Source organism: Loxodonta africana, chromosome 25, assembly GCF_030014295.1.
Source record: "Loxodonta africana isolate mLoxAfr1 chromosome 25, mLoxAfr1.hap2, whole genome shotgun sequence".
NCBI lineage: Eukaryota > Metazoa > Chordata > Mammalia > Proboscidea > Elephantidae > Loxodonta > Loxodonta africana.
The window spans coordinates 31832106-31855854 of NC_087366.1; the positions used below are offsets into that span (position 1 = coordinate 31832106).

General features: G+C 47.0%; 1 protein-coding gene across 3 annotated transcripts in view; it reads left to right on the forward strand.

Annotated features, from left to right (window-relative positions):
* Positions 1–496: 496 nt before the first annotated feature.
* Positions 497–23749, forward strand: part of CAPN9 (calpain 9) — a 51310-nt gene continuing 28057 nt past the window's right edge. For 2 of the 3 annotated variants that reach the window (XM_003410893.3, XM_064276633.1), the window contains exons 1-7: positions 497–709; positions 12691–12760; positions 14398–14516; positions 18083–18216; positions 19055–19223; positions 20135–20218; positions 22039–22124. In XM_003410893.3, coding sequence (XP_003410941.2) covers positions 497–709; positions 12691–12760; positions 14398–14516; positions 18083–18216; positions 19055–19223; positions 20135–20218; positions 22039–22124 — 875 coding nt within the window. The remainder of the gene's footprint in view (positions 710–12690; positions 12761–14397; positions 14517–18082; positions 18217–19054; positions 19224–20134; positions 20219–22038; positions 22125–23749) is intronic. The other variant, XM_064276634.1, reaches the window with a different exon arrangement.

Here is a 23749-nt window from a genome sequence, read left to right on the forward strand (position 1 = left end):
ACAGTTTTCGAACTCGGATCAAAATCAAAATAAAACTGTGAAAGGGCTGTGTAAGCTCTATTAATGCAATGTGCTGCTATTATGTTTCATTAAGCTCCGTTCCAACCACAAGACTGCAACTCTTTCTTTTGGGGGAGTGACTGCGGGAAGGATGCACAGTGCACTATCCCACGGGAACAAGGCGGACCTGCCACTTCCTGGGTCCATTTGGTTTCTTGCCATCTTTCCTCGAGAGGCAATCTTCTCTCTCACTGGGTTCCTAAGCCTTCAGCGGAGGTCCACAGCCTGTGCCTGGAGTGGGCAGGCCGAAGCCCTCCGCAGGGCAGGCCGAAGCCCTCCGCAGGGCAGGTTGCTCTCACCCCGCAGTTTGCGCTCTGGGCGCGGCCCTCCTCCGTCCAGCAGGGAGTTCCCGGGCAAACAGGTGTGGGCCGGCGGGCCCTCGGCCGGCTCTTCCTCCACGCACAGCCTCTGCATCCTCACTCCCTTTCCACGCATCATGCCCTACCTCCACCGGGCCGCAACCTCCCAGGCACCCCCGGCCCGCAGGGACGCTCGCAGCATCCACTCCTCGGGCCAGAGCTTTGAGCAGCTGCGGCAGGCGTGCTTCCGCAGGGGCGTCCTGTTCGAGGACGTCGACTTCCCGGCCAGCAACGCCTCCCTCTTCTACAGCGAGCGTTTCCCGGTCCCCTTCGTGTGGAAACGGCCAGGGGTGAGTGCAGCGAGTGGGACAGGGGAGCAGCGCCGGGGAGGGCGGAGCGCTGGAGAAGAGAGAGGGGGCTTACACAGATTCTACCTGGGCACGTCTGCAAGGCTACTTCCACCGCTGGAAACGGTGTGCGTGGGGTGGAATGCTCTGAGGGGTCTTCTGGCTGCACCCCCACTCCGGCCACAGCTGTCTGCTTCCACTGAGGCTGGGGCCCTAAGTCAGAGAGGATCTTGTCAGTAGGTGAAGAGTGGAGTCAAAGCTCTGGTCACTTGACCTCATCCAAAAGGAGAAGTCTCAGGAATTCAAGGGCAAACAAATGCAGAGATGGGCTAGGTGTGGGAAGATTCTGGGATGATGCTGGGACAATGTAAGTGAAGTGTCTGCAGCCAGAGGCTGAGCTGTGGATACTGGCCCTCCATCCTCTCCTCCCGACGTGAGAGCAAGCATGGGTAAATGTGTGACAAAGGAGCTGCAAGTGAAGGGGCCTTTCTCCCCTTCCCTAAGGGAGTTGAATCATTGCTGCCCCCACCCCCAACAGTCAGAGGTGATGGGTCCCAGGAGGCACCAGCTGGTGCCTGGGACAAGATGTCAATATTTGCCATGCTGGACTCATCAGGCCCTCCCTGTGACCCGCCCAGCTGGCTCTTGCTGTCTTTGGGTGGTACTGGCTTGGGAGGGGCTCCTGTGGGGACAGGTGACTCATGGGCAAAGAGGAGCAGTCAGAGTGTGGGGCCTGAAGGGGGGACCCTGAGTGCTGGCCACTAATTGGTTACGTGATTATGGTCACATCACTTAACTCCCTGAGCCTCGGTCTCGTCCCCTGTGAAATGGGAAAAACAATAATCAGAGGATTGCTGTGGGATTTCAGATAACTACGGTAGGCCGAATGCCTAGCACACAAAAGGTGCTCAATAAGTGAGAGCAATCATTGCCATTACTGTTACTGTCTTTATCATCATCATCATCATTACTAGCTCTTAGTCCCATCTCACTTATGATTGGCACAGGACTCACTGTGTCAACCTCCTCTCTGTCTCCTGCATTAAAATTACTGCAGTGGTTTAAATAAGAAACGCGTAATTACAAATAAAACTAAAAACTTTTGGGCTCTTCAAGGTGGGCTCAAAGTAAACATGAGGTGTTATTTATGCAGTGATCAGCTGTTCATTGCTATTTCCTTTTGTAGTCTGAGTGTGGTGTGACTACGTGTGTGGTATATATGTGAACGTATGTGAGTGTTTGTATATGTGTGACTTTGTGCGTATGAGTGTGTGTGTTGTACATGTGAGTGTGTGGATGTGTGAGTGTGTGTGAGTGCATGGGGTATATGGGAGTGTGTATATCTCTGTGAACTGTTTGGTATATATGTGAGTGTGTGTGAGTGAGTACCCATGTGAGTATGTGTGAGCCTGTGCGGTGTATATGTGAGTGAATTGTGTGTGTGTGAGTGTGTGACTGCGTGTATGAGTGTCCATGTGTATGAGTTTGTGTTGTGCATGTGTGTGTGTGTGTGTGTGCATGGTGTATATGTAAGAGTATATATATGTGTGTATATGTGAATATGTGTGCACCTATGTGTGAGTGTGTGTGGTGTATATGTGAATGTGTATGGGGTACCTATGTGACTGTATGTATGTGAATATGTGTGAGTGTGTGTGGTGTATATGTGAACGTAGTATGCGTGTGTGCATGCGTGTGTGTGTGTGTGTGTGTGTGTGTAGACACAGGAAAGGCTGGGACTCACCCAGCCACCTGAAAAATGCTGAGCTGAAAAACAGCTTGGTTGGCCTACACCCCAATCTGAAGGGGACAGCAGCCAGGTTCACCACCCAGGCTGAGGGCCTATGTCCTTCGGCCTGTACCCTACTTCCCAACTCAGAATTGCCCTGGCCTCCTTTTCCTACCACCCCCATCCCCGCCACTGTCTCCTTACACCCGTCTTTGTTCCTGCTGCATCTCCAAACGCAGTTCCCTCCCCACTTCTCACCCTAAAGCCAGTACACTTGTCCAGGAAGCTCCCATATCTCTCCAGTTCTGAAGACTCCCCACAGCACTGCACTCCACACATGCCAGATGACATCACCTGTCTCTGTCCTGCAAAGCACACTTGCCCTCCCTGAGTGCAGCCATGTTCCCTCAGAGCTGCGGGGGACAGGACCTGGTGCCCCCACATGCTGGCCACAGCTCTGCACTCAAAGGCAGAGATCAGCTCAGAGCTGCTGGTGGCCAGTGCCCAGCATCTCCAAGCCTTGTTTATAAAACCAAAAAAGAGAAAACCGAAAACCAGTAGCCATGGACTAGACTCCAACTCATGGTGACCCCCTGCGTGTCAGAGTAGAACTCTTTGCTCTGTGGGATTTTCGATGGCTGGTTTTTCAGATGTAGATTCCTAAGCTTTCCTCTGAGGTGCCTCTCAGTGGACTCGAACCTCCAACCTTTTGGATAGCAGGTGAGCACATAAAGCTTTTGCACTACAGGAATGTGGTTTCCCCTTTTTACATCAATTACTTGGTGGGGAGAAGTCTGAGGCTGAGGCCCTGACGCCGTACCAGGTAAACAGAACAGGCCCTGAAAGCAAACATTCCAGGATGCCGGGCCCTTCATGCTCCGTGAAAATGGGTTCCTGAGCAAGGGCCAGCCTCTCTCTCAGCTTCCAGACCCCCAGCAGCTTCTGAGTTCATGTCATGTTTACTGAGATCCCTCAATCCATCATCTGGCACAGGATTGTAATTTCAGGTAACCCCCTCCGGTTCTCCCTCAAGTTAAGCCACCCACCCCCCACCCCCTAGTGCCCAGAACAATGCACTTTTGGGCCCCACGCATCCATGCAGGACACTCATGCACAGACACAATGAATGCACTCAAACGCATATGTGACCTATACACACGGAGCATGCACAGAGGCACATACATGCCACATGCCCAGGCATGCCACGTGCCCTTAGCACACATGGGACCCCCATCTGTCCAGCATACTCTGTGACATGCCACACAGATGTTTAGCCATATGCCTCAGCACAGATACCTCTTCAGCTACGTGTACACAAAACACCCTCTGATTAGCACACATGAACCAATCCAGTACACGAACGTTGGACAGAGGCATAAGTCACACATACAAGGGCCTTGCCAAACTGTACCTGATGGCTAACTTGCGTTCATTGGGTGAGAATTTCTGAGTTCTCTCCTTCTATATTTTTCACCAGCTTGATGAGATTTGATAAATTTCTCCTAAATAAAAACAACCAATAACAGATAGGAGCTGGGAGAAGTGACAGCTGCAGGCACAGTTGGTCGGCAAATGTTGGGGGGCAGGGGTGCAAGGAAGTTGCCAAGACGCAGGGTCTCCACGCTTGGAGGCCATCTAGCCCCCAGGAGGTCCAGGGGTCTGGTGCAGCCTGCTGGGGCAGAGATCTGCTGGCCCTCAGAGTCCATGGGATGTTCATGATAGGAATTCATAGCAGTGACCATGGTGAATATCACTTGTTAGGGCTACAGAGCAACTCCTCTGATGAGGCTGGACAATGGAGACAAAGAGAGCTGTGGAGGTAAATATGAGCCCAAGAGACAGAAAGGGCCACAAAAACTGGAGACCAGAAGAACTAGATGGTACCCAGCTACCACCGATGACTGCCCTGACAGGGAACACAACAGAGAATCCCTGATGGAGCAGGAGAACAGAGGGATGCAGACCTCAAATTCTAGTAAAAAGACCAGACTTAATGGTTTGACTATAACTGAAGGGACCCCAGAGGTCATGGTCCCCGGACCCTCTGTTAGCCCAAGACTGGAACCATTCCTGAAGTCAACTCTTCAGACAGGGCTTGGACTGGACTATAAGACAGAAAATGATACTGGTGAGGAGTAAGATTCTTGGCTCAAGTAGACCCATGAGACTATGTGGGCAGCTCCTGTCTGGAGGGGTGATGAAAAGGCAGAGGGGGACAGGAGCTGGTTGAATGGACACAGGGAATACAGGGTGAAGATGGGGAGTGTGCTGTCTCATTAGGGGGAGAACAGCTAGGAGTACATAGCAAGGTGTGTATAAGTTTTTGTATGAGAGGCTGACTTGATTTGTAAACTTTCACTTAAAGCACAATAAAAAAAAAATATAGGGCAGTGGGGGCCCCTCAGTGTCTCTTTGGGGCAGATGCTTCAATGAACATTCCCAAACCCAAAATAAGCCCAGAATGTCTGAGGCGGAGGAGAGCAGTCCAAGTCTCTCATGTGACAGATGAAGACACAGCCCCAAAGAAGTTGAGTGATGAGCCCATAGCCCCTCTGCTTATTGGCCAGGGCCAATGTTGGGAACTCTTTTTTCAAGACCCATTTATATTTTCCTGATTTGCACCTTTCCACCATGCCTGGCACTGAGGAACTATCTCCCTTCCTTACCTTCACCTGACTGTCCTGCTGTAACTGAACACCTCTTGGGTTCTTGTCCTGTCTTATTAGCCAATTGAAATAAGATGGACACCAGTTGCAAGGGAAACAGAAAGTGGCAAGTTTATTATCTGCACAGATAAGGAGCAACGAGGTGTCTATTTGTGACCCTAATACCTCACAACATGTTTTCTCCTATTCAAAATGGGTGATTGAGAGCTTGACATAACTAACGCCATAATGATGCTCTAAGTAATCTATAAACATTTTTTATTGCACCAGCTGCACTGGTCTCTTTCCAAAGGGGTATAGAACCTCTTGGCTCCTGTGGCCTTGGTCTCTCTCCTCTTCTCTGTTCTCTTGAGAAACGACCTTCAGCCTGCAAGACAGCAGCTAGGAAGGCTGCCTGGTGCTTTTGGTCTGCAACTTTCTTTCTTGTTCCTTATCTCAGTCAGAGCGGACGTGGCAGGCCAGTTCCACTAGCCGAGAGATTCTTATGTAAGTTTTTTTTAGCCTGTTACAAACATACAGATCAGAGTCCAGATGTCCAAAATGCTTATCTTCAGTTTAATAAAGAGCTTCTTGTAGTTGTTTTGTGATGTATATGACCATCCGTGGGTTACATGCTTAAAAACATTAGATAATCCTTGCCAAAACAATATATAAGCTCTGATGTAAAAATTGCTTTTGGGAGAACTCCATAAAGGACAGGCCACGTTGCTGTCGGCCCCCCCTCCCCTTTTCATGGGCTCAACTGTTCCAGGGCACAGACCCCAATCGGGTAACATAGTGACCAGAAGGCTGTGAGATTCCTGAGCTGGGGACTTGGGGATTATGGGGAGACTGGTTCAGGGTCTTACACCTCAGTCCCCCTTAGCCTGCCTACTCTTGGAATTCCCCTCCCCTGTCCAAGTTTGGGAGTCCAGTTGCCAAGTCATCTTGGGCTGGATGTACTGGTGGATGGGCCCCTTGCTCCAGAATGGGCCCTAGGTACATTAGTGGGCTGGTCAACGTGTTCCCCTCTCAAGGAAGAAAGTTCCGAGGTCAGGTTCTGTGCAAGCGTGGGTGGCCGATTGTAGCTGGTTCTCAAGGCACAGCCTGCTGGCCTGAAAAATGTTGCTAATAAAATGTTGCCTAGAGCATATCAGCGATTAGTCAGGAATAAAAGGGAGTTAGCAGACCTTGCACAACTCTATCTTATCTTGGGATGCCTCTCATGAGCCTTAGCTGGGGTTTCACTGCCAGGGACTAGCATATTGGAGATTAGGGTAGTTTAATAAAAAGAATTCCAAGGCCACCTGGAGCTGAGGGTGGGAACACAAGGACTTGTTATGGATTGAACTGTGTTCCCCAAAGTTTACGTTGAAGTACTAACCCAGTGAACCCAGTGCCGTCGAGTACTAACCCCTGGTAACTGTGATGGTGACCTTGTTTAGAAATAAAGTCTTTGAAGGTGTTATCAGCTAAGTTAACATGAGGTCATACTAGAGTAGGGTGGTCCCTAGTCCCATCTGAGGGTGTCTTATAAAAGGGGATAAGAGACAGAGAAGACAGCCCTGTGAGGCAGAGTTATGCCGCAGCTGCAAGCCAAGGAGCGCCTGGGGCTACCAGAAGCCGGGAGAGACAAGAAAGGATCTTTCCCTACATCCTTCAGAGAGAACATAGTCCTATCAACATCCCAAATTGAATTTCAGATTCCTAGCCTCCAAAACTGTGAGCCTATGCATTTCTGTTTCTATAGCCGCCTCCCCCCGCCCCCCACCACCACTTGCCATGTTTTGTCAGGGCAGCCCTTGGAAACAAATACTTTGCAGAGTATTCATTTTTTTAGTATCGGCATTTGGGATGTTTGTTCCTCTGCCAGGCCTGAGCTTGTGGTGCATCCTTGCACCCAAGACAGCGGATAGGCAGGGTTCCTGGGGAGTGAGGGACAAAACAATTCAGGGCTGAGGTCTCGCCAGGAGGCAATGTGACTTTAGCCCTCCCCCTGGGCGTCTGCCCAGATATGAGTGGGCAGTTTCAGTCTCCAGCAGGGGCTCCCTCTCCAGTCCTGGTTTCTGGAAACAGTGGAAACAGGCGGGAAATCATCCCTCGCTCAACCTGCATTCAGATTCCGATAGAGTAGTTGAGTGCCCACTGCGCACCAGGAACTCTCATCTACATCTCTCCCTAGAGTTCCTTTGGGTCAAATGTCAGCTTATGGAACAGGCCCTCCCTGACCACCCCATCTAAGTAGCCCCCATCCCACCCATCACGTTCTGTCTGAACACTTATCACTCCCTGAACTTACATGTCTGTTTACTTGTTTACTGTCTCCCCAGCCCGACCTGCACTCCATGAAGGCAGGGACTTTATCTCTCTTACTCATTAGTGGGAATGGAGCCCAGCACCTTAACAAAAATTTTATAAACATATAAATTTTATATAATCGTTTTAAAATTCCTTTTTAATGTTTTAATTATACACCTCCATGTTATATATACTGCATATAATAAAATATATAATGCACTTATAATGCATACTTATATATAATATATATTGCATATAACAAAATATATAATGCATATCAGTATCTAATATATACTGCAGATAATAAAATATATAATACATTTAGGTAAAATTCTATATTGTGGTGAAATGAGTTACTTCATGTGGTCTTTTGCCTTGATTCTTTGGAAAAAAACTTGAGAGCTTCTTTTCCCCTAAACTCTGAGGAGTTGCCTTTACCCTAGTTTTCTACCACAGAGGGTTTACTACTTTTGTCCAGGTTGATTGACATTTCCTGGCTAAGTTATAAACAACTCTGTTTGATACTTCTGCCTGGTCCTCGGCTGCAGCCTGCCCTGTGACTGGTATGCACCTCGCAGAGAGTGGTCAGTAGGCTATGAAAATGAAGTGTCTGTGGCCTACCGAGAGATTGGTCAGTTTGCGGCTTTGGTGGGAGGGCCATGCCTTGAAATTGATGAGGAGTTTCTAGATGTGAGCAGCTAGACTTGAAAACCCCAATCACCACCCTTTCTTTGTCTTACTAACCACAAGCTTGTTTTGAGCAATATTTTTCAGGAAGTTGCAGCAGGTAGTGGCTCCACCCACCGAACTAGCCCAACCTATACCTTGAAGCATGCGCAGATTGAAGAAATCACATCCTTCAATGGACCTCCAGATGGAACTGTCCCTGGAAGGAGCACTATTTCCCAGCCCATGATTTCACCCGATTCCATTTTAGAAACGAGGGATGCCACTACACGCACATCCAACGGAAGATGATTTAATATCCGGACCCCCAAATATGGGCATGGGAGGGCTAAGGGCAGAAAGTTACTGGTATGAAACCCAACCCCTGACACCACTGGAAACAAAAAGCTCCCCAGCCCTCTTAGACGGTGAGGACGTGGCTTTATGGTCGCTAGACCCCAGACGCTTCTTGTATGCACAGACAATAAACTTGCCACTTTCTGTTTCCCTTCCAGTTAGTGTCCATCTTATTTCAATTGGCTAATAAGACAGGACAAGAACCCGAGTGGCGTTCGGTTACAGCCCCACAGAGGTTCAGGTAAACAGAAAGAAGCAAGAAGAGAAGCAACTGGAAAACCAGGAAGGAAAAAAAAAAAAAAAGGCAGAAGCAGCAGAGAAAGAATGGAGGCAGGGAACCTCCTAAAAGAGCTGTAACACCGGCCAAGGCCTGTAACACTGAAGGCAGCGAGAGGCCCAGAAAAGGCCCAGTGGCAGAGCTAAGGTGAGGCTGCCCTCAGGGGGCGGAGAGGAGCCTGTCCTGGAGGGATGGGCTTGGAGGCGGCCTGTATAGTCCAGAGGAGCTGAGAGAGCCACCCTGCATTGAAGAAGGGGAGACTTTGCCTGGATGCTTCCTAATCCTGGCTCCTGAGTTATAGCCGGTTCCTTCATAAACCACTTAACGGTAGATACGGTCTGTGAGTTCTGAGTGGCCGGTGCAACGGGTTATCAAACTCAGGAGAGAAGAAGAGAGTGCCATAGGCAGGACGGCTGGTGTCAGAATTGGTAAATAGGTTGGAGAGTGGAGGTATACCTGACCTCCACCTCATAGGGATCAGTCTGGGGCTGCTTTTGATTTGCATTACCCCCCCTAAAGTTAGACAGGTTCTACTGTTACTCCTACTAGCACCATTGTACATATACATATATGTACATACATAGAGAGAATGTTTGACCTAAACGATTTTTTAAAAATAGACTTTTTTTAAGGCAAGTTTAGGTTTACAGAAAGATTATGCAGAAAGTACAAAGTTCCTCTGTACCCCCTCCCTGCTGCACACTGTTCCTTTATCATTAATATCTTGCATTCCTGTGATATGTTTGTTAGAACTGATGAACCAGCGTTAATGTGTTATTAACTAAAGTCTGTAGTTTACAGTAGGCTTCACTCTTCGTGTAGGACAGTTCTATGAGTTTTGACAAATGTATAATGTCGTGTGTCTACCATGACAGTATCATATGGAATAGTTTCTCTGCTCTAAAAATGCCCTGTGCTCCGTCTATCCAGGCCTCTCCTCTCCCCTATTACTCCTGACAACCATGATATTTTTTACTGTCTCTGTAGTTTTGCCTTTTCTAGAATGTCATATACAGTGAAACCTGTGAGATCTGGAACTTGACAGGACTGCCTTGTTTTTCCAGGTCTCACAAGTTTTCCTTCTTTGACAGGGTGCGGTCTTATCACTTTTCTATCACTCGTTTTAGTGGAAAATATTTCAGTTTTGCTTCCCTGACATGTTTTTGCCTTACAAAGACTCCAGCTTTTGCAGGTTTTACTGTAATTGAAATGATACACACTGGCTTCTTTTAGCAATATGCTTTCTGTGGTTTCATAGCTCATTTCTTTTTATCACTGAATAGTAGTCCATTTTACAGAAGCACCACAGCTTGTTTCTCCATTCACCTCTTGGTTGCTTCCAATTTTGGACAATTATAAACAGAGCTGCTATAAGCATTCGTAGGCAAGTTTGTATGTGGACGTACATTTTCAACTTATTTGAGTAAATACCTAGGAAGACGATTGCCGGATTGTTATGGTAAGCCTGTGTGCAGCTTTGTAAGAAACTGCCACCCTGTCATCCAAAGTGGCTGTACCATTTTGCGTTCCCACCAGCAGTGAGTGAGAGTCATTGTTGCTCCCCATCCTTGTCAGCCAGCGTTTTGGAGTTTAGCCAATTTAATAGGTGTGCAGTGGTATCTCTCATTATTGTTTTAATTTGTAACGCTCTAATGACATTGAGAGGAGGCCTGGAGGGGCAGTTGTCAAGTGCTTGGCTGCTAAGCAAAAGGTTGCTGGTTCAAACCCACCAGCCACTCTATGGGAGAAAAATGTGGCAGCGTGCTTCCATAAAGGTTACAGCCTTAGAAACCCTATGGGGCGGCTCTACCCTGTCCAATAGGGTCTCTATGAGACGTAATTGACTCAGTGCAGTGGGTTTTTTTAATGACATTGATGTTGACCATTGTCTCATATACTTATTTGTCATCTGTATATCTTCTTTGGTGAAATTTCTATTCAAATCTTTTGCCCACTTTGCAATTGGGTTGTTTGATTTCTCATTGTTGAGCTTTAAGAGTTCTTTTTATATTTTGGATACAAATCCTTTATCAGATATTTGTTTTGCAAGTGTTTTCTCCAAGTATGTGGTTTGTCTTTCCATTCTCTTAGCAATGTCTTTTGCAGAGCAGAATTTTTTCATTTTAATGATATCCAATTTATCTTTTTTTTTTCTTTTATAGATTGTACTTTTAGTGTGGTATCTAAACAGGCCAAACCTAAGGTCATCCAGATTTTCTCCTATGTTATCTTCTATAAGTTTTATACTTTTGTGTCTTATATTTAGTTCTATGACCCATTTTAAGTTAGTTTCTGTACAAGATGTAAGCTCTGGGTCTAGATTCTTTTTTTTTTTGTACGTGGATGTCCAGTTTTTTAGCACCATTTATTGATAAAACCATTCTTTCTCCATTGAACTGATTTTGCTCCTGTGTCAAAAATCTGTTGACTATATTTGTGTGGGTCTAACTCTGGGCTTTTTATTCTTTTCCACAGATCTATTTGTCTAATCTCTCACCAGTACCATACTATCTTAACCACTGTAGCTTTATAGTAAGTCTTGAAGTTAGGTAGTGTCAGTCCTCCAACTCTGTTCTTCTTCAATATTGTGTTGGCTATTCTTGGTCTTTTGCCTTCCCTTATAGTCTTTAGAATCAGATTGCCAATACCCACAAAATAACTTGCTGGGATTTTGATTGGGATTGCATTGAGTCTGTAGGTCAAGTTGGGAATAATTAATACCTTAATAATATTAAGTCTTCCTATCCGTGAACATGGAATCTTTATTTAGATCTTTGATTTCTTTCATCAGAGTTTTGTAGTTTTCCTCATATAGGTGGTAGGCATATTTTGTTAGATTTATGTCTTTTTTTTTTCTTCCTGCTAATGTAAAGGATGTTGCGTTTAATTTCACATTCCAACTTTTCATTGCTGGTGCATAGGAAAACAGTTGAGTTTTTGTATATTTACCTTGTATCTTGCCTTGCTTATTAGTTCCAGGAATTTTTTTTTTTTTTTTTTTTTGGTCAATTCTTTGGGATTTTCTATGTAGACATTCATATCATCTGTGGACAAAGACAGTTTTATTTCTCTCTTCTCAGCTGGTGTGCCCTGTATTTCCTTTCCTTGTTTTATTGCACTAGCTATAAAAATAAAACAATAAGAGTGCTACACGGGGGCATTCTTGTCCTGTTCCAGATCTCAGGGGGAAAACATTTAGTTTCTCAACATTAAGTATGATGTTGGCCATAGGATTTTGTAGACGTTCTTTACCAGGGTGAAGAAGTTGTCCTCTATTCTTAGTTTGCTGAGAGTTTTTATTATAAATTGGTATTGAGTTTTGTCTAATGCTTTTTCTGTATCTATTGATATGATCAAATGATTTTTCTTCTTTAGCCTGTGTTGATATGATGTTATATTAACTGATTTTCCAATGTTGAGCCAGGCTTGCATACCTGGGATAAATCCCATTTGGCCACAGTGTATAATTTTTTATATACATTATTAGATTCTATATGCATTTTTTTAAAAAGAAAAATGTTTGGTGGGTAGGGAGTGGGTATTTGTATTTCATCCTAAGCTCAAGTCTGTTTGTGTGTATTCCTAACTTCATTGTAAGATGAAGAACTTGGAGCCCACAGAGGTCACACACCCATAAATGGTAGAACTTGGATTCAAACCCACAGCCTCTGATTCTTCATGAGGGACATGAATGGGGATGGAAATCCTAAGTGCATAACTGATGCCCACTCTGTAGCCAGGTGTGGTGAGGGTCTGTTTGGTCAGAGGATGGCACTGAGGGGCTACTCAGGAGATTGAGAGGAATGGAGCCCCGATTTGGCAGGACATTTCCATAGGTGGTGTGGCTTACCAGAGTCCCCAGGTCTGTCAGAGGTGTAATGCCATGGCATCCTTTCATATACAGGAAAAAATGCCCTTTTTCTCAGCAAAAGGAGAGAGGCCCTGAGCCTTCTCCATCTTACAGGGTTGCTCTGTGGCAGGCCTCACTTTAATAAAGTTCTCATTCTTCCAGGAAATAGTGAAAAATCCAGAATTCATTCTTGGAGGGGCCACCAGGACTGATATCTGCCAGGGGGAGCTTGGTAAGTGGGAGGAGGGAAGGGGGTGAAGAGTAAGTTTGACACACACCACCCCATCAGCACTCACCAGAATGGGTCAGCAGTAGCAGCACTGGGTCCCAGAATGCCCAGGGAAGCACAGGATGGGTGGGAATGTTACCCCCAGGGAGGCAAGGAGTGGGTGGGAATGTCACTGCTGCTACCCTTTTTCTCCTTCTTCTTCATCCTTCCCTTCCTCCAAGCCTGCTGGCCTACTCCCTATGAATGGAGACTGGTGGACTCCAAGGCCTTTGCCATCACACCACTCTGGTGGGAATGTGCATGTGGCCTCAGATCAAGCTCACAGTCTAAGAGTTCCTGAGAACAATGACTCCAGCAGCATTAGATCAGCACTGTCATAAGTGATAAGTGATAGCTGTAGCCAAAATGTCCATGCGTTCATTAGGTTACCTGCCAGGCATGCATCTCAGCACTCTACATGACCTTCTAGCCACCCTCCCAATTTTACAGATGAGGAGACTGAGCATGGACATCTTTAGTCTGTGTCAGTCTCCTGTGGATTCTCCCAGAAGGTGGACCAAAGGACAGCTGACACATTAGAAACCAAACTTTGTGACTTTGCCAAGGCTGGGGTGCCATGCACCCTGCTGTGACACCCAGAGAAAGCCAGAAATAAAGCAATCTAGTAGAAGTCTTCCTGATGAGCACTTGGTGATTCTCTCTCACCTGTGCACAGCAACCAGAGAGGGCCGTATTACAATGTCCAGCATCCAGAGAGTACACCAGAGTATGGTAAACAGTTCTGTCCAGAAATGTGAACTTTGAGGAAGCCAGGCTTGTGGAACTTTGAGTTCCAATTATTACCCTCTAAAAACAAAGACATCTGGGAGGAGAAAACCGAGAGGTCCTGTCAGATAAACGGACACTTCCAAACATCTGCTCACACATATTCCAGCAGCACCTACAGCACTGCTAGGCATGCCCAAGGCACTCAGGCATTCTCAGTGCAGGTCCGTGGGTGCATCTGGTGTATGGTAGACACCGTTGAAACACTGCAGAAGGCTTGGCTTCACTCTTTAGTCTTCCTCCAGATGTGTGCTAACCTGAAGACATAGCTTGGGAATTCCATGGCTAAGTCAACAAATCTTGAAATACAAAATAATGCAAAACGACTGCCCATTGAGCTACGTTTGCCTACCATTAAACTGATCTGGGTCGCGGGAAAGCATCAGCTCCAGAATGTGCTCCCCAGGCACTGTGGGAGGCTATTTCTGAGGACACCCAAGTACTGAGGGACCTGCAGGGCAGCTATGATATGTCTGCTCGTCTGTTCACCGTCATGTACAGCCTTGGTACATGGGAATGGAAGTGGGTGGAATTTCACAGAGCTGGGACATAACAGAGTCCTGTGTTACCTGAGTAAGTGTATCTGACAATATTGCCACAACAGTCACGGATGTTTATGGCAAACTGGGAGGAGATGAGCAGGGAACGGAGGCAGAAGGGAGGACAGAGGTATCTGTTCACATTCTGTCAGTTTTGAAAAATGCAGAGAAGCTGTGGCCATGTGTGAAACTCCCCATATCTCTTTCTGGCAGACGTTTTTCCCATTTACTGTGAATCACTGGTGAAGTTCATGACTTATGGTTTTCATTTTGCAGGAGACTGCTGGCTATTGGCTGCCATTGCCTCCCTTACGCTTAATGAAAAGGCTCTGGCTAGAGTCATCCCCCAGGACCAAAGCTTCGGCCGTGGATATGCTGGCATCTTCCATTTCCAGGTAAGCAGAGTTACCTCTTGGGGGCCCAGCACAACACCAGGGGCATCTTTACCCTGTTTGGTGACCCCGGCAGGCATCTGCAGTGTGAGAGCTCTGGTTCTAAAACATTACTTATAACCATGCTTTGTGATGGAATAATACTTAAATGCATTAGAAGAGCTTTAAAGACATCCCATGGTGAAGCCTTTTGTAAAGTTTACAGTAAACCCATAAGTGATATGTTGGCAAACCTGATGTCTATATTTCTTGCACTTTAGACATAAAATGCCCAAAATCAATCACACCTCTGGGGAACTGGATTATTTCTCATAAACTGAGAGATTCTCCTTACTGAAGAAATTTAAATTTGGAGATATTGAACGAGTTCAAAAAAATAAAAACTAAGAGACGCACTAGGACAACGTGTGCTGGGATAGTGTAGGGGGAACATGAGGTATAACACACAGTGGGCGACGCACGGCAGGTGAGGCTGCCCTGGGAGATGAGTTTCCTGTGTTCTCATCTGCCCTTCCATGCTTGCTCCTCCATCAAGTCCTCCTATAGAGGCCAACCTTCTACCAGCTTAAACGGGAGGTCTCAGACAATTTTCCTGGTGAAATCAAGCCTTGGTACACTCATCTGAAAACAGGAGAGACTAGCACTGCCTCAGGCATTTTCATAAGAACTGAGCAGGACACCACATAAAGTGGTGGCAAAGTGCCAGCTGTGAAGTAGGAGTCCCTTACCTTCCGCCCCACCACTTCCTCCTTCTCCTCAGGACATCACGCTTGGGTTCAGCCTTGGTCTTTTCTGTCACTGAGGCCAGCAATCTGATAAACTAATGTACACTCCAGTCTCAGCAACTGATTGTTATGGAGTGAATTGTGCTCCCCCCCTCCCAAAAAATGTGTTGGAATCTTAACCCCTATACCTGTGGGTATAACCCTGTTTGGAAATAGGGTTTTCTTTGTTAGGTTAATTATATGATACCTGAGTAGGTTCTAAAGCTAATCACTTCTGAGTTATAAAAAGCAGATTAGAGACAGAGGCACACACAGGGGGAGGACAGATGTCATGTGAGGATGATCTACAAGCCAGGGAACACCTGGGGCAGTCAACAAGGAAGGAATCAGCACAGTTGGTCAAGACCCTCTTTTGGACTTTTAACCTCCAGAACTGTGAGAAAACAAATTTCTGTCCTTTAAAGCCACCCACCTGTGATATTTTGTTATAGCCTAACTGGGATACTAAGACTCTGATAACACAGATGTGTTTCAAAACTAGAGATGGAGTTGGAGGGAAGCAATGCGTAACTGAGAACTCAATCTCCACTCACAGGGGCCTGCTGACAGGGTTGGCCCTGGGATCTGAGCTGCTTGTGGCAGAGGTAGAACTCTACGCTGCCTTGCCTGGTGTTTCTCTGCCCTCTCAGACTTCTGCCAATACCACCAGCATCTGCCAATCACTGATTCTCTTAAACATGCAGGTGGAAGGGTGGGGGTGGGGGACATTTAAGTCTAGCAAATGCAGTAGAACTGCTGCCTCCAAACTGGAACAGCTACCGTCTAATCTTGGGCCCCGCAAGCGAACGGTGTCCTCCTCTGTCTCCATCAGAGCTGGAAGGGATCTTGATGAACATCTAATCCAATCCCCTCATTTTGCCAGTGGGGACACTGAGTCCCAGGGATGGGGAGTGACTGACCCAAGTCCATAAGGCAATAAGGAGCAGAACCGGGCCTGGAATCTGAGTCTTCTGGCTCCAGGGCCCTCTGTTTCACTCCACCAAGCAGCCTCTGGTGAGCGGGGCATTGGCCCTGCTGAAACCGTCCCTTAAAATCTGATACCTTAGGGCAATACTACACTGCTCATGTGAAGCAAAGAGTTAGAAATAGATCCCTTCTTTTCTGCTCCTCTACCTCCACCCAGAACGCAGGTGTGTGGGTGCTGGGGGCTGGCAGTCATCTCTTCAGCCACCTCAGACCTCTGCTCCGGCCCAGCCCTCCCAGCTGGGTGCTGCTGTAAGCAGTAAACACTCTTCCCTCAATCTCCACCTTGCTTCAGGAAGCTGGAGGCCAGGTGTGGACATTCAACACCTGTCCAAACAACCTCTTAGAGGCTCCATCTATGGGCAAGGAGGGTGTCATGGATTGAGTAGTGTCCTCCAAAAATATGTGTCAACTTGGCTAGGCCATGATTCCCAGTATTGTGTGGTTGTCCTCCATTTTGTGATCTGATATGATTTTCCTATGTGTTTTAAATCCTAATCTCTGCCTGTGGTTAATGAGGCAAGGTTAGGTATGTTAAAGAGTATTAGGGTGGGATGTGACAGCTTACTCAGGTCACAGCCTGATCAATGTAAGGGGAGCTTCCCTGAGATGTGGCCTCTAGCACGTTGTATCTTAACGAGATAAAAGGAGAGAGAAGCGAGCAGAGAGAGGGGGACCTCATTACTATCAAGCAAGAACCAGGAGTGGATGCAGGTCCTTTGAACCCTGGATCCCTGCACAGAGAAGTTCCTAGACCAGGGGAAGATTGATAACAAGGACATTCCCCCAGAGCCGACAGAGAGAGCAACCCTCCCCCGGATCTAGCACCCTGAATTCAGCTTCTAGCCTCCTAGACTGTGAGAGAATAAATTTGTTTGTTAAAGCCATCCTCTTGTGGTATTTCTGTTATAGCAGCACTAGGTAACTAAAACAGAAGGAGTTAACGGTTAAAGAACCTCTGAGATGGGGCTGGAACCTGGATGGTAGAGAACAGGAGAGAACTGGACTGCACAAGAGAACCAGACTCCACACCACCACCACCACCACCCCACACACATACACACACACCCAAAAAACAAGAAAGAAAAAAAGGAACAAAGCTAATTGGGGGCATTTTAAAGTGTCCTGAAACTGAGTCTTTGGGCCAGTGTCAATGACAAGTGGATGTACCACACATGGCTTAGTGGGTGAAAGTTAAGTGGCCCCATCGTGGAACTGTATTTGTTTCTTGTGATCAGTGTAACAAATTGCCACAACCCAGGTGGCTTAAAACAATGGAAATGTATTCTCTCATGTATTCTGACGTCTAAAATCAAGGTGTTGGTAGGGCCATACCCTCTCTGAAGGATCTGGGAGAAGAATCTTTCCTTGTCTCTTCCAGTTTTTGGAGGCTGCTTGCAATCCTTGGGGTTCCTTCGTTTGTAGAAGCGTTGCTCCAGTCTGCCTCCGTCTTCACATGGCTGTCTTTCCTCTGTGTCTATATCTCTGTGTCCAAATTTCCCTTTTCTCATAAGGACACCAATCATTGAATTAGGGCTTTCTCTAATCCAGTATGACCTCATCTTAATTAATTACATCTGCAAAGACCCTTTTCCAAATAAGGTCACATTCACAGGTATTGGGGGTTAGGATTTGACCGTATCTTTTGGGGGAACACAGTTCTACCCACTGAAGAACTTATATGGGATTTTCCTCAAGACTGTAAGGGCAGTTTGGTCAGGGCCCCCCCGCCAAAAAAAAGAAATGTGGTCAACAATTACAAATGGGGCCCAGACCTCAGGTGTGACTCACCCCCAATTTCTATTCCAATCCTGTGCACAGTTCTGGCAGCACAGCGAATGGCTGGATGTGGTGGTTGATGACCGACTGCCCACCTTCAAGGACCGCTTGGTTTTCCTCCACTCTGCGGACCACAACGAGTTCTGGAGTGCCTTGCTGGAAAAGGCCTATGCCAAGTGAGTGCTGTTGCCCCTGAGCAAGAAAGCCCCCTGTGTCAGGAAGCCTGGTTTCCACTCCCAAGAGAACTCTTCATGGGTCTTCTATGGAGGGAAGGCCAGGGAAATCAGGGGAAGGAGACCAAGGCTCAGAGCTTACCAGTGAGGCACAGTGGGCCCACCTCATTAAGGCTCCCTTAGAGCTGGAAGTAGAAAAGGAGCCATCTGAACAGTTTTCCTGTCATGGGCCTAGATTTGTCCGTTCCTTGGTCATCTCTCTCTGCATTACTAATCTAGCCTAGGAAACAGATGACAGAAGAAGAGCTGAGAGGGAAATTTTGGATGTACTGACAGAACACTTGGTTCTCCAGACATTCCAATTAAACACTGTGATGGTCTAAACATCTGGGAAGAGAAAGGGACTTTGTCTCTCTCAGTCTACATATAGTTAACACCTTCACGGTCAGGCCCCACTCCAACTGAAATTATACAGAGAGACACACTTATGTAAACCACAGCAGTCCTAGAAGGAAGAGTACATTGTTATCCCCATCTTAAAATAGGAAACTGAGGCATGCAGCAAGCAACTCAGCCCAAGGTCACATAGCTGTAATGGTGGAACTGGGGTTTGAACCAGAGCCTGTGCTCTTCACAACCACATCATACTGCCTCCCTCAGAGTTTCCTCAAGGCTCAATTCCTGCTTCTCATCTGCCATACCTCCCAGCCGGGTCACATCTGGTTCTGGTTTAAAACAGGGAAACATTCTGTATTCACTCTTTCCCTGATGACTGAGGGGCACCCCCTGGTGGTGTCTCTTGTTCTGCAGCAGTCTCCTTGCTTTCTTGCTGCCCTCACAGGCTCAATGGGAGCTATGAGGCTCTGAAGGGGGGAAGCGCCGTTGAGGCCATGGAAGATTTCACCGGGGGTGTAGCAGAGACTTTCGAAACTAAAGGGGCTCCAGAGAACTTCTATGCGATTCTAGAGAAGGCCTTGAAGAGGGGCTCTCTGGTGGGCTGCTCCATTGAGGTAAGTCTGTCATCACTCCCTCACTTGCCAAGCTCTACATTCCGGGCACTGTGCTAGAACCAGAGGTCTGAGAAGGTGCCCTGGCCACACAGAAGGAGGGGCACAACTCTGTGTGTGTGGTGGGGTGGAGTTATCAATGTTTATTTCTTTTAACCTCACCCACAACTGCCTGGTACATATCCCTTCACATCTTTCTCCTTGCCTATACAAGCATGCACAAGCGCATAAATACATGTATAGGGGTGGGTTGGTTTATTTTCACTAAAATGAAATCATACTATGCACTTTTCTAAAACTTGTTTTTTTTTTCACTTAGTATGTAGTGTAAAAATATATCAGTAGATAGAAATGTGTCAGTATTATTTCTAATTTTTGTGCATACCCACATATACATATAATTGCAGCTCATCTGTTTTTTTTAAATCTATTCAAGTTTTCTACTTCTTCTTGGATTCATTTCAGGAATTTATTCTTTGCTAACAAAACATCCATTTCCTCTGCATTTTCAAATTTGTGACATAGAGATGCGTGTAATATTGTTACACACTTCCTATAATCTCTTCCATATATGGGACCGTTTCTTTTCTCTCATGCTAGGTGATGCTGGTGGTCATATTGTTCTGGTTGAGGGCAAAAAGAAAAAGTCAGCTTTTTTGGGGGTTGGAACTGAGAATGAGGGTCTCCACAGCCTGGGGGGAGCGGGGCTTTCTGTATCTCCCTACTGATCACTTCAGGGCTTCCCATTTAGACATGTTCTGTGCTCTACACTCATGGCCCGCATGGGAGGAGCAGACCAAGGGGCTGCGGGAGTGGGTTGGGGCCAGGCACAGAGCGGACCTACCAGGGTAAACCCACCAAACACATCCACTTGACTTGGACGATGTGTTCAGTGTTGCTCTTTTCATGTTTAGACCAGAAGCGCTGCAGAGTCAGAAGCCCGAACGCCTTTTGGTCTTATTAAAGGTCATGCCTACACTGTCACAGGGATTGACCAGGTAGGTGATGAGCACTCCTGTTGACAGGACCAGCTATGGGCACAATAACACTAGTCCTTCGTACCTATTTAATGCATCAGCGTTGAAACAGCATTGTCAGAGAACGTCTTGTCTTAGGGAGGCAGGCTGGGATCCAAAACAACAAAACATCCAGCACCAAACTTTTGAGAGGCAGGGGAGCCTGGTCCTTTTTCTTTTCTTTTTCCTCCAACTCTACATGAGCCCCATTCTCTGCAGCTGTTATCCAGGCTGGAGCTAATCTCTGGGGCACCTAGAGCCACACAGCACCAAAGAGAAGGGGGAGGAGGAGATGAAAGAGAAAAACTAGGGGCCAAGGGCTGCCTTCTCAGAAAAGTCAGCGAAGCCAGGGCCTGTCTGCCCCCTTCGTGCCTCTCACAGGCAAGTCACAAACCCGTGCGGCATTTGGCGAGGGTGCAGGCCCTTTGGTCTGCTGCTGCTGCCCATATATTGAGGAACGCACAACCAATGAGGGGGGAGTGCCGGATAAAGAAGGGAGGGCCTTGTCCTTCCCCCTCATTGGAGCTTATGAGCAAAGGGGTTTATGTTGAAGGTTGCAGTTCTTCCTCCCCTGATCATGCAAGCTTTGCTGACCGCTCTCTGGGGCATGCATGTGGTTTTCTCTAAGTAACAACAGAAGCTTTCCATCGTCTCTGTTCAATTGCTCTTACTTTCTCTTCACCTACAAGACACTTACCTTTTCTCAACATCTCAAATCCATGACACTCTTAAATGGTGAACTGCAAACCCCATCTGGGACTCTGGAGTGGTTATATGACCTGAACTATTTGTACAAATCAAAAATACAATTTAGGCCAAACTCATGAAGGATAAAGTGTTCTGACCAACTGAAAGTTCTGCTGTCTTTCTGCCAAAGCCTTTCTAAAATGTTTTGATCATCTTTCCTGCCCCAGGCCATAGCATTAAACACATGCTGGCCCTTTCCTGGCCAGGGCCCTGCATGTTTCAGGGTTTCTTTTTGAACAGCAATGACCACATATGACACCTGAACCAGTTGCTGTCGACTCCAACGCGTGGCAATTCCACGTGCAGCCGTAGGGTTTTCAGTGGCTGATTTTTCAGGAGCAGGTCCCGAGGGCTTCCTTCTGAGGAACCTCTGGGTGGACTTGAACCTCCAACCTGAGCGCATTAACCGTTCCTACCACCCAGGGACCCCGTGAGACCTTTTGAAAGGGGAGAACGTTGGAATTAATCAAGCTGTAGAAACGATCTTGGCTTGTTGTTGTTTAAATCGCCAACATGTATTTAAATTCTGATCATTCATCTGTGAGCAGGATGCTAAGGGTGAAGAAAATTCGGGAATAGTGCCACAAACATTTTTGAAGGTATTTTTTACCATTCATGTGCTAGATGCTGAGATAAACAAGGCTTTGTCCCTGCCTCCAGGGAGATTCCAGTCTAGAGAAAAACCTCATTTGTTTGAAGATTCATGTGGGTTAAGTTCTCGTTAATTACAATTCAATACTATTTCCCAGAGCAGCATAAGCATCCTGGGTAATTAATATAAAATCATTTGTAATGCTCATAGTTGTGTTCAATAAGAATTAGAAGATTCCAAGGCCTGATTAAGAATTGATGAGTTTTTAAATGCCTTTTCTTTTGCCTCTGAGGGGATTAAGTGGGGTTATAGAGGCTGCAGGGTTTTATCCAAGAGACTCATGATAAAGCCAGTCCTGGCTGAAGCTTCCCCTCCGAAGACCGCCCTGGGGAATGTGTGGGAGCATAGCCCAGCCTCTGCTGCGGCCATTAGTTTACATCTCTCTGATGCCCTGCCCTTCCAGGTCCGCTTCCAAGGCAAAAACATCGAGCTCATCAGAGTCCGGAATCCTTGGGGCCAGGTCGAGTGGAACGGGGCATGGAGCGACAAGTCAGTACCCCTGCCCCATCTCTCCTGCTCCCTGGGCGTGGGGGCTGGGGCTGGCTGTGTGCAAACAGGTGAAGGAGGAGCGGTCTGTCTGCAGTTCTCCCCTGGCTCTTAGTCAGATCTGTCCCGTCTCTGGGTGGGCCTTACTTCCCCCCTTTCAGCCCTCAGGGCTCCCCTTTCAGTCAAACTGGATTCTCAAGCAAGGCTCTTGTAAGCGCCCTTTAACTTTTCATATAGTTGTGTTTATGTCACATCCCATAGGGATATTTAATGGGTTACGCCTTATCTGTGATTGTGGAAGGTTTTGTCACCTATTAAATCGTGAGTAGCTCCAGTCAGCAGTATACGTGCGTTATGTGCGCGTGTGTGTACATGTGTGCATGTGTGCACGTGAGTGGGTATGTGTGTAAGCATGGGTGTGTTTGTGAGAGTGTGTTTGGGGTTGAGTAGGTATGTGGCAATGAGTATTTTGGACGTGGGAATTCTTGAAACACTTGACGAGCAGGTCACAATAAGGTTCTCTCTGATGGTCACTGACAATTGGCCAGAGGCCCAGTAGCCCAGTAGAGAAATAGGGGAAGTGGAGCAGGAAATTTGTCCTATTACAGGGCCTTTACTTATGTGGCCCCCAATTATAAGAAAAGGTCTGCTTTTCCTGTGTGTCCCCTCCTGGTCTCTTGTTCCCAGGAAGAATGGACTTTTTCATCTCTACCTCTGTGTAGAAGGTGTGGTTCACCCTGTGACTAGGACCCTGGGGACATTTAAGTGTGCCTGTGACAGCACCTACCCTGAGCTGTCTCTCCTCCACTCCTTCCTTCCTTGGGTAGGCTCTCTGCTGTCTTGGGCTCCCAGAAGTCCTTCCCTGCCCCACCCCTGGCTCATGAAGCTCTGGGGAGCCCGGAAGTCTAGAATGAGAGTCTAGGATGCAGTAAAACTGAGCTAGCATTGCCCTCTGTTCAGACAAAACAACCAGGTCACTCACCATGTGTTTGTTAGGGCTTTATTAACCAGACTCCAGCACTGGGGTGGAGCCTGCTTGTCCTCCTTGTCCCTGCTCTTGTCCCATCACCTGTCTCCCACTGCCTGTTATCTGCCTGCTCAGAACCAAGGGCACTGACACGGAGACCAGCATCAAAGTAGAGAAAAGCTTGGCCAAAATTAAGGAGGCTGCTTCATACGCTAATAAGACTTGTAGTGTTCCCCTGTTTAAACAAAGCAATATATACAAGAAAAAGGATTGTGTTTTCCTTCTCCTGGGTAATACACAGAGGTAGAAATAAAGAAAGTGCATTTTTACTGGAAGCAAGCTCGTCTTCCCCTCACACTCAGCACCTGGAAGTGGTGAGAGCAGGTCCCCATGCTGACCCCTCACCCTGGCCATACTGCCTGGGCCGTGAGAACAGTTAGGGACACTGCTTAGCCTCCTGGGTGGAGGGTCTTCATGTGAGCCACTTAGAAAATCAGGGCTTTTAATTTTACTCTTCCCACTCTGGCACCAGTGACCTGGAGGTATGTCCTCCTGAGTCCTTTGCCTGAACCTCCTGTTCCTTCTCTCGGGTTAATTTGGGATCTATAGGATGTAGAAGTAGCACCTCAATTATAACATGATAGTAAACCGTACCAGTTGC